This window comes from Anopheles bellator, chromosome X, assembly GCF_943735745.2.
Source record: "Anopheles bellator chromosome X, idAnoBellAS_SP24_06.2, whole genome shotgun sequence".
In the NCBI taxonomy this organism is placed as follows: Eukaryota; Metazoa; Arthropoda; class Insecta; order Diptera; family Culicidae; genus Anopheles; species Anopheles bellator.
The window spans coordinates 72,289-83,247 of record NC_071287.1 but is presented as its reverse complement, the minus strand read 5'-3'; the positions used below and the strand labels follow the sequence as shown (position 1 = coordinate 83,247).

At 56.6% G+C, this 10,959-nt stretch overlaps 1 protein-coding gene across 1 annotated transcript; it reads right to left on the bottom strand.

Annotated features, from left to right (window-relative positions):
• Nucleotides 1-249: 249 nt before the first annotated feature.
• On the bottom strand, nt 250-6,076 carry LOC131213191 (toll-like receptor 6). Its single transcript, XM_058207186.1, has 5 exons — nt 5,701-6,076; nt 4,738-5,048; nt 1,663-4,645; nt 1,295-1,584; nt 250-972 (listed from the first exon to the last, which is right to left on the bottom strand). Exons 1-5 carry the CDS (start codon nt 6,074-6,076, stop codon nt 250-252), a joined length of 4,683 nt encoding a protein of 1,560 aa, XP_058063169.1.
• Nucleotides 6,077-10,959: the final 4,883 nt, after the last annotated feature.

The window sequence follows — 10,959 nt, the reverse complement described above, 5'->3', positions numbered from 1 at the left end:
TCTTCCTCTTCCTCGGCATTGTCGTTGTTTGTTCGGGAAAATCGGGGTGTTGTTGGAACCGCCAACGTGTTAAGGTCAACCACCTACCTGGTGAGTGTTACACACGCGTTAGTGATCGTGGGCTCGGATGTGGGCGGGGTGTGCGCGGGAATGCAATTTAATTGACTAGAAAGCCAAAGTTTCCGAAAGAGTTCTTCTCAACGGCTCAGCGGCGGGCAGCGTGCGGGTCCAGGATCCGGCGGCGCACATTCAACTGTCGGTGATGAACAGCTTCTTGCGCTCGTCCGCGCCGCCCACGGCGCCCACGGTGGTGGTCGTGCCAAGCACCGTGCCGGAAATGAAGGCCGGGTGGCCGTCGGGCGTCTGCAGGAACGTGGCGGCACTCGACATCGACGCGCCGCCATCGCGGGCGATCCCGTCGCGTCCGTGCTCGTCGTTCGGGATGGAGAAGTGGCGGTAGGAGATGAACTCGGGCTGGTGGGGCTGCTGCTGGCGTTTGGCCGCCTCAAGGCGCTGCTTCTTGATCTTCAGCCAGCCGAGCACGGAGACGAGCACGATGAAGACGACGATGCCGAGGCAGCAGCCCACGATCAGCCCGAGGCGGCGCGTCAGGATCGAGTGGATGATGCTCTCGCTCGACATCCCGTCCACCTCGGCCAGCGGGTTCGGCCCGATCGCGTCCAGCGTGCGCACCTCGGTGCAGCGCGACGTCGGCGTGTCCATCATCAGCGACAGCAGCGTGTTGGACAGGGACGCGTCGAGCTCGCCGTTCGCGTAGCCACTGTGCAGCGCCGAGCCACTGTTGAGGATCTGGTTCTGCAGCTGGTTGGACTGGTTGAGCAGCGCGTTGATGTCCCCGTGGTACGTCAACCAGTTGCTCAGCCCGAGCACGCAGATCAGGTAGCGCGTGTTCGACGACAACCGGGCCAGCTTCGCCGAGCTCGACGAGCGGTTTAGCGTCTTGCCGCGGATCTGCTCGAAATCGAAACGAGAGGCACGTGTATCAGGACTTCAGGAAATAATTCATAATAATTCATTCAACAAGTAGTATGTTCGAAGGAGCAATATCTGAATATTTTCTATTTTCATTAGGTCTTATAATCTCATAGTAAACCACACCTTTCAGATCCTACCCGCAAAAGTACCAGAACCAGAAACAAAACTCGACATTTAACCAAAAAACCTAAAACTAGGCTAGATGAGTAGTAGCTGTCAACGTAACTCATAAGCCCCAGTGAATGAATGCAAAGTCCTAGTAGTAGCGTTGTCGGGGATGAAATGGGTGTGCACTTACATCCTCGACCGTGTCGAGCGAATGGTAGATGATGTGGAACCCGTGCAGACCCGAGTGCTCGCGGCTCTGCCACGAGACCAGCACCGAGTACGGCTGAATGTCCTGGATGGCGATCTTCAGGATCAGCGGCACGTCGCAGAACTCCTGCGGTTCCATCGCGAGCAACCGTTTGCCCTGCACCTCCGGTGGCTGCTCGCAGCGCACCGCGTCGTAGTCGCGGGTCCACTTCCGGTGATCGCTCAGCAACTCCCACAGTTCCTGCGTATCGCACGAGCACACCAGTGGATTGTCTGTCGGGACGAAGGGCAGAAGGGCAGTATGGTCAAGAACGTGGGGATTCATCACAGGCTTGGGTCACAGATGTTTACCTTCGATGCGTAGCTGCTGAAGGTGCGTCTCGAGCGGCTTCAGGGCCCTCAAGGGGGCCGTTTCGAAGTAGTTTTTGCGCAAATCGAGCGTGGTGAGGGCACGCAGCGTACGGAACGCGTCGGACGACACGGTCACGAGCCGGTTACCGTACAGGTACAGCTCCTGCAGGGCCACCAGGTGGCGCAGCGTGTTCTTCTGGATGCGCTCGAGCTGGTTGGAGGACGCGTCGAGGACGCGCAGCTTCTGCAGGTCCTGCGCGAACTCGTCCAACTCCTTCACGCTGTTGGTCGAGATGTTGAGCACCTCGAGCAACCGCAACCCCTGCAGGCGCTCCTTCGGCAGCAGCTCCAGCTCGTTCACGCTCAGATCGAGCAGCTGCAAGTTGACCAGGGCAAAGAACGCCCCGGGCGAGATCCGGTTGATCCGGTTCTGCACCAGGTGCAGGCTCTGCAGCGCCGGGTAGATCGCAAAGTCCTTGCTGGTCACGATCGACAGGTTCGTGTAGCGGATGTACAGCTCCTTCAGGTGCGGATAGTGCTGCTGGTCGGGCCCGTCGGTCGAGATCCGCTGCAGCGGGTTGCCACTCAGGTTGAGCCAGGCGAGCCGAGCGAGCGACCCCCCGGACAACGCCTCGTTCGGTATCTGGCCGAAGCGGTTCAGCGACAGGTCGATGCGCTGCAGGTTGGTCGAGTGCTTGAAGAAGTACTCGGGCAGCGCGAGCAGCAGGTTGCCGCTCAGGTCGAGCGTGTCCAGGTGGGGCAGCGTGTCCGTGCTGAACCCGGACAGGGACGTGATGCTGTTCTCGTGCAGATCGAGCGTCCGCAGGTTCGGCACCCCGCCCAGGCGGTAGAAATCGACAAACGTCAGCTGGTTGTGGGACAGGGTCAGCACCTCCAGCGTCGACACGTTGAGCAGCGCCAGAAACGGTAGCTCGGACATGGCGTTGCTGTGCAGCCGAAGCTCCCGGAACACGTTCAACCCCGTGAAGATGTTGCGCGGAAGCTGCCGCAGCTGGTTGAAGCTAAGGTCCAGCTTGACGAGGTTCACGTTCTTCTGCAGGACGCTGACCGGCAGCAGCAACACATTGCAGCGCACCAGCGACAGCGATTGTAGCGAAGGCAACCGCTCCAGGACATGCCCGTCCAGCTCAGTGAAGTTGTTCGCCCCGAGCCGTAGCGTACGGACCGAGCTGGCTTCGATCTGTCGCAGTTCCCCCGCCGACAGGAGATTCTCGTCCAGCGTCAGCTCGTTCAGGTTGTCCAGGCCCCGGAAAACGCCCGGCTCCAGGCGGGTCAGGTTGCAGCCCCGCAGGTTCAGGACACTCACCGGAAGCGCCGGCTGGAACGTGGCCGCCCCGAGCGTCTGCAGGTTGTTGTAGCTCAGGTCGAGCGTGCGGAGACCACGCAGCCGTCCGAATACGTGGGCCCGCAGCGACTCGATCAGGTTGTGGCCCAGGTACAGCTCCTCCAGCTCGGTCAGGTTGCGGAACACTTCCGCCGACAGGTCGCTGAGCCGGTTGCGGCTTAGGTCCAGATACTTGAGGCGCGCCAGCGGATCCAGCGTGCCCGTCTCAATTGACACCAGTGTGTTGTTGCGCAGGTACAGCTTCTCCAGGTGCACCATCTCCAGGAACAGCAGCCGGTCGAGCGACTTGAGCTGGTTGTTCTCCAGCCACACCATCTGCACGCTCGTCTGCCCCCGGAACGCCTGCCCGTGCAGGTACTTCAGGGCGTTCGAGTTCAGCTGAATCGACAGCAGCGCCGACTCCTGGCCCTGGCCCGGAGAGCCTGGATCGGCGAACGGGTCCGTTCCCCGGCCGCTGACGAGCTTGCCGCGCGTGGTGACATCCAGCAGGGGCGACTGGTTGGCACCCGCGCCACCACCCGCGAAGATCGTGTCGATGTCCTCGAGCGCGTTGTCCTGCAGGTTGATGTACTGCAGCAGCCGGCACCGCCGGAACGCGCCCCGTTCGATCACCCGCAGCTCGTTGTTCTGCAGGTGCAGCTCCATCAGCTCGGCGACCGGCGCGAACAGGGCCTCGCGGATCTGCCCGAGCCGGTTGTGGTTGAGGCGGACCTCGCGCAGCTTCGCCAGCCGCCGGAACAGCCGCACGTCCAGCTCGACCAGCGCGTTCCCGTCGAGCGCCAGCGAGTGCAGCTCGGGCGTAGCGTCGAAGAAGAGGGCCGGCACCCGGTGGATGAGGTTGTGGCTCAGAAACAACTGCTCCAGACTGGTGAGCGTCAGGAGCGTCTCGGTGCCGAGCCGCTGGATCGAGTTGTGCTCCAGGTAAATCACCTTCACGCTGCTCGAGTTCACGAAGCAGTCATCCGTCAGCTCCAGGATGTTGTTCTCGCTCAGGAAGATCTCGCGCAGCACCGGCAAGTTGGCGAACACGCCGCTCACGTAGTGCAGGTGGTTGCGGCTCAGGTCGACCGTGTGCAGCCGCCGATTGTTCGCCAGCACCTCCGCGTCCAGGTACACGATCTTGTTGTGGCTCAGGTCGAGCGACTGCAGCTCCTTGAGCGACGCGAACGCATCCCGGTGCACCGTCTCGATGAAGTTGCTGTACAGCGAGAGCGTTTTCAGGAACGGGAACGTGCCGAAGAAATCCCCGTACAGCTCGACGAAATTGTTCTGGCTCAGGTCGAGAAACGAGAGGGCGCCGAACCGCGTGAAGCTATCGTCCGGCTCGAGCGACGCGATCTCGTTCATCGACAGCCGCAACAGTCGCAGGTTCTCCAGTCGCCGCAACGCCAGCGTCGGAAACTGACGCAACCGATTCTCCGACAGGTCCAGCTCGGCCAGCGTGTCCTCGAGGCCGGCGAGCCCGTTCACCGGCAGCCGCTCGATCCGGTTGCCCTTGAGGTTGAGCTTCACCAGGTGCAGCCCGTAGAACGTGTACTCCTCGAGGGCGCCGATCTCGTTGGAGTCGAAATCCAACACCAGCAGCTTCTTCAGCCCGGCGATGGCTTTCGACGGAACCTACGGCAGCGGGACAGACAGAAGGGGGGAGGAGAAATTCAAGGGAGTTTACTTGCGCCGCCCCCAACCCCACCCCCGCCCCCTATACTTACTTCGGTCAGCTTTCCATTCACAATGCTCAAGCTCTCGAGGTGCGCCCGCAGCGCTAATAAGCTGTTCGGCTTCAGCAGCTTCAGACTCGAGTGGGAGAACTGCAGCTGCCGGATGCTGACGTTGGCGGACGCGTCGGGACCCGCGACCGTCTCGCCGGCCGCGTTCGGGTTGCCCCCGAACAGGTCGGCCGGGAGCGCCTTCACGGACCGGTCGAAGTCGTACACCGACAGCGACTGGATCGGCGACGTGATGATGCGCAGGGTGGCCCGGAGCGCCGCATAGGTGATTCCGGGACACTCCAGAAAGATACCTGAAACATTAGAACAATGTACAGTAATTGAAGACCGGTCACAGCCCTGAAAGACGGCGCCACTAGGATGAACTCGCCTTTCCTGTAAGTTGTTAACAATACCCGAAAACGGACATGGAACCTCCCGTGAGTACAGGACGATTAGAACCACGGCCATCCTATGGTCGAAAGCCTCACGAGTGGAGCGTGAGGATGTTGGTGAGGGCATCCAGGTTCGTAATGGCACACGTCGTCGTCCTGCGACGCGTGCGTGTATGTATGCTCCGAAACATCCTCGAGGCTCATTTCCGGCTCAACATGTGCCCCGGCGTTTCGGAACGGAACATCGCAAAACCCGGGAAACAAAATTCCATCCCTCGGCCACTCGGCACTCCTTCCCCCTCCTTCGGCACACGTCACAGCGTACATGCTTCTCAAAAACCCGTGGATTGTGACATATGAAAAGGAAGCAGAACTTTGAACGCCGGAAGCGTTGAGTAATTTGCTCGATGTTCGTGTTCGTTCGGTTCCCGTGTTTGTTGCTCTTACGTAATGTCCTCTGTTTTCATTCCTGCCGGCTGGCCCGGGGGCCATTGTTCCGCCGCATCCGTGCCCCCTCCCCACACCGTTCCCGTTCCGCAAAAAAAGCCGCAAAGAAGACGCTCAGACTTACCGTCCTCGAACTTGTAGCACGGGCAGGCCGAGTTCTCGGTAAAGCTGGGACACTCGATGTCATTCGCCATCACCGACTGCTGGCCCGCGGGTCCGGCAGTCTGGGGCCGGCGCGAAGACTGACCCCGCGCCCCACCGCCCCCCGCCTCGCCGTTGGTCACGCTGCGAGCGCGGCCACCACCGCCGCCACCGCCGCCGCCGCTACGCATCTGGGACTCCGGTTGCTGCTGTGTCTGATCCCCATCGGTCAGGTGGTGCAGCAGTAGGACCGCTCCGACCAGCAACAACCACGACCAATGGCAGGTGAAGCTGTAGAGCCGCTGCCGACGCTGGACGCGTCCGGGACGCTGCGACCCGTCCGCGAGCCTCGATCGCATCACTTCGCACTCACGGCACACCATCGGCCCGGAATGCCACTGTTCAGTTTTTCGACTCCTACTCCCGATTTCGGATGGCCTGCCCTGCGCTGCCTGCGATTGGCGGGCATTCCGTGGACTGCGGGAGTTCCGGGCACTTGCTGCCGTTTTCGCGCGCGTATTTTCGGGCTGGGAAGACACACGATTGAGATTGACAGTTTCGTAGCCCACTGGTGGCTCCTTAAAGCACTTGAGACACTTCACGATCGGTAGCTGCTATCGCGAAACGGAACGCGCGCGCAATTGGTCGGCGTCACTCGTGGACTTTTGTTGCACCTAGATAAAACGAAAAAAACAAATTAAGGAGATGGTATTAATCGTTTCGTTACGTGGAAAGAGCGTCCTCATTGATAAGGAACTTCTTTGGGACATCGTAAATGAGTCAGTGACTTCCGCTGCCCGGACCAAGTTGAACAAAGTGAACAAACTCCTCGGGCTACCGAGTCGTGGTCACCTTCTGGTGTAGGCCGTGGAAAAGTCTGACGAAAGTACGACACAAGTAACGGGCCACACGGACCTGAAGCACTCTCTATCTGGCTCCATCTGCCCGCAGCCGAGGCAGAGCAAACACGCCCACCACCGTTTCGCCAGGATGAACCAACAGGAGGCCAGCCAAAAATTGTGCCGAAGACGATAACCTACCGGATGCGTCCGGTTCCGCCGCCCGCCACAACCGTCGTCGAATGACTTCCGGATTCAATTTACTGCCTGTTATTGGCGGTCGCCAGGCACGCGGCACCGGCAAGTAGACTGACCCCCACCACCGCTGGCCGACGGAAATGTGGAACACCCCGGGACTTCCTAGAACGCCAGCCGGGCGCTTAAGGACGAATCCAGGGGACGCGATCACCCAAGCCTGCATGTAACTTTTAACGGACGGCGGGTCAGACGAGGGCCGGGGTGCACTCTGTGTCTATCCCTGGCACGGTGTGTGACTCACATTCGGAACCTACAGGGTGGTCGGCTGCTAGTATTCCTCTTTGGAACTTTGGTTAAATAAGTTTTTAATAATTCCCAATTTTCCGCAACTTTATAGCGTTTTTAGTAAACTTTTCTAATTTTCACAATTACCGTATTTTTCCGTGTATAACGCGCACCTTTTTCTCAATTTTTTGAGTCCTAAAATCTGAGTGCGCGTTATAACAGGGGAGTAAAAATTTGGTCTCCTCTAAATATACAAATATTTTATGGTATTATTGAATAAATTAAGAAATGAAACATTTGTTAGGAATATAATTATCCACACAATATTGTTACATATAATATATACCTAAATTAGGGGGTCTTCTATCTTACATACATTCTGTCAAATAAGTACCGGGAATTTGTGATTTATAAAAATGCATTTTTTTTAAATCACAAATTTCCGGATACTTCATTGTCACAATGTACCTTTTCAGAAAGTGACAATGAAGAGTACATTGAACAGCAATTAGAGAATATCAATTTGTCAGGCAGCAGTGAATCTGAGTTTGAAGATTATTATGAAATATATAATACTAGTATGTCTTTTGCAATGTATACGCATTTTATCTTTAGTCTACTTTAGAATATTTATAGAACATTTAAAATAATACATTATTATCATTTGGTGTTTGTTGGATATCACATATCTGAAAAATGTATAATAAAAAACTTTTTTTCCAATTTTTTTATCTTAAACTATGGGTGCGCGTTACACACGGAAAAATACGGTAAGTTTGACGTTTCAATAGTCAAGTAATCGGAGGTACTTTAAAATCCCAACACTTGATGGGGGGCACCCTATACAGACGGCGGCCACGTCCCAGCAAGGACGTCCATCCCACGGGAGTTTCGAGGAAACGATGTACCAAATTTGCCGTACTTACCCAACGACGAACGGTTCCCCCCCCCCCTTTTGGCCCATAGAAAAGAGAAAAGTCAACCCCGCGCCCCCCCACTTTTACCTCCCCCCCCCCCCCCCCCGCACACCCCACCCAGCGAAGCTTTGTACTGGCGCTACGCCGCGGCCTAACTAGCGTCGACGAAAATGAAAAATCTAATTATGGAGGTACACCCGCAAGTATACACATGCCCCCGAACCCCACCCCGTACCCCGTGTGGGGCTGCCCGTGGACCCACCACGCGGTGGACGAAGTTGATTGATTGAGCATCGCGGCGGCCCCAAGAAAATCAATTAATTTATTCAACGCAACGCAATTGTTGGTGAACGAAGAACTATGGAGCCAACGGAGGTCGCCGCCGTCCTTACCGCCGTCCTTGCCCAGTGTGTGAATCAGTGTTGGCGCCGTGCGTCAGTCAGTCATCCCACGTGGTCGGGTGGTAGGGGGGCGCCCGTTCATCAGCTATGCACATCGCGTCCCGTCGAGCAAGCGACTCAGGACCGGGCACGGGGCGAATGAAGCCATCGCCGTCAAAGTACCGAGCAAATGGCCGATTTACTGCCCTCGGGTGCGGGAAGCAGAAGACGCAGCAGAAGTAGAAGACGAGGGCTTTCCGTCCGCCGCACTTAAAATGTTGTAAATTTTCATAAAAACCATTTGTTTAACAGTGCACGCACCCCCGGGGCACGGGTGTATGGGTGATTCGTCGAGTGGGGGCATGTGGGGATACGAGAACAAAATGGCGAAAAAGGGCCCGAAGGCCCAAGAACTGCAGACCGTCCCGTTCGCACCGGGGCGTTTGAAGGACACCGGAAGGACGGACCGATAGGGAGCCGGCGGGGGGGGGGGGGGCTCCCCGGGCCGGAACTGGCACAGCGCGAACCGACAAGGCCATCATCCCCATTTTCCCGTTATGAATGACACTGCAGCAAAGAAATTGTTTCTGCGTTTCCCCGTTTTGGGGCTGCAACATTTCATCTCTTGACCTGCTTTCGACGGGCACCGCTGGTGCATCGCGGAGCTGTGCATGCACGGGGAGCAATCTTTTATTCTGATCCCTCCTGAAGGTCGCCCGTCGCACCACACACACACAGTTCGGGGAGTCCTCGGCGAGCTTGGAGTGTGGCCCAAGGAAAGTGCGCGTTGACTCGCCTACTTGGCCCACGAGTCCTTGTGAGCGTAATGAAGTTGGAGCACCACACTGCCAAAGGTGCCCAACACACACGCGGGAAGGGAGCGTGAAACATCAAAAATAAAATGCAAGCAGCTGAAGGCTTAAGAAAACAGCATGAATACATAAACGCGTATATATCAAAGGATGGCGTGCATAACGAGCCCTGGGCAGGGAAGGACGTAGGGTTCGGAGAGCACTCCTCCCAAGTGGATGGAGTCCCTCAAGTGTGGAAACTGTGTTTCAGCTCCCAAGCAGAGGCTGAGCACAGCTTCGCCGGGGCTCACCTTGGCACTACTTTTTTCTCCACCCCGATGTGTGTGTGTTGGTCCCAAACATATATTAGATAGGCCCAGGCCCCGCTGGGTGGGTTGCAAAAGTTTATTATCTCCCAGCTGCACAGATCGACACAAACACACCCGGACGGGCGCGCTCCTCACAAGCATGTAAATAATAAACGAACGGAGCAGCTGTAAGGATACGTTTCAATGCCCATCGCGCAACATGTTCCGCCAGCGTGCAGCGCGAAGCAGTGGATGGGAAGTGACGGGGTGACTTATGGTAGGCCCACTCCTTGCTCCGAAACTTCGAGCCGAACGCCGATTGCCGATTGTCGGGAAGATGATTATTTGGTCGGTTTTTCCTTGCTCATTCCGCAAGCAACGCGGACAACGCGAACGAAGGCTGCTCAGTGACGGCAAGGCTTCCGATGGTGTTCCTGCATTCTTGAGCATTCAAAATGTCGGCAGGATACGAACCCGAACAGGATTCGCTAGGAACCGGAAGGCTTCTAGACTTCGGCGCTTGTTGCGTTTAATGTATTTATTTAGTTTTCCTTTTCCGTTTTCAAGCTCGGTGATGCCACGCAATGAAGGAGCCAAGGACTCCCTCTACACCCATTCCCCACTCATTTCCCAGATTCCCAGAAAATACACGATTAGTAACTGTCATTACGTGGCCGAGGACCGAGGACTTACTTTTCTCATTAGATTGATTAAAAACTCATTAAGCAATCCCCTCGAATGCCGCCCGATGGGGGTTTGGAATGTGGGATTTACATTTCCTGATCCTCCGGGGACACACTTGCGCCGGGCTTACCGAAGCAGTTGGGTGGGTCGCTTTAAGGACCCGACCCGGCTCGGAAACCCAGGCTGTCGGCTCGAATGGGCCGGGCCAGTCGGTCGTCCGCAAATCATTAATTAATTTAATTGATGATTATCCGGAGTCAAACTCCGCACGCCTCGGCTACGGCTGCTCCCCACACGCAACGTAACGTGGCCCGTAATCAGTGCAGTGGCTCGGCTGGACCTCGCTCTGCTAATCAGCAATATCCGTCGATGCGGCATTCCTCCGGAGAGTGGAGCGATTGGTGGAGATTCAAGGGAGCGGACCAGCCTGGAAGCCATGCATCGCCGACCGATCGATGCGTGCGACCGCTACGTTTGTATGCTACTTACTGCCACCACTAATTGTCATTGAAAACAGTGCTCTAACCCCCCCCCCGGCGGCTTGCTGGCCAAACACTTGACTCTTTTCGACTCTCTACCCTATTGTGGTCAGCATAACCGCACTTAAAGCAGTAGCTGTCCGAAAGGGGGTATTTTAATTGACAGTCACGGATTTATTGGGGTTGTTTTTTTGTTCGATACTCAAAGATTGATGGCCCAACTAATCCCCACCATTAGGAGGAACATGTTTCTCTGTCTGGCTTTCGATTATTTCTCTGGTCCTAGCCGTTGACAATCAATCAAAGTCCGCTTCGTATTGTTGGCAGCGAGCATGTAACCGATAACGGTGACCGGCTAGTA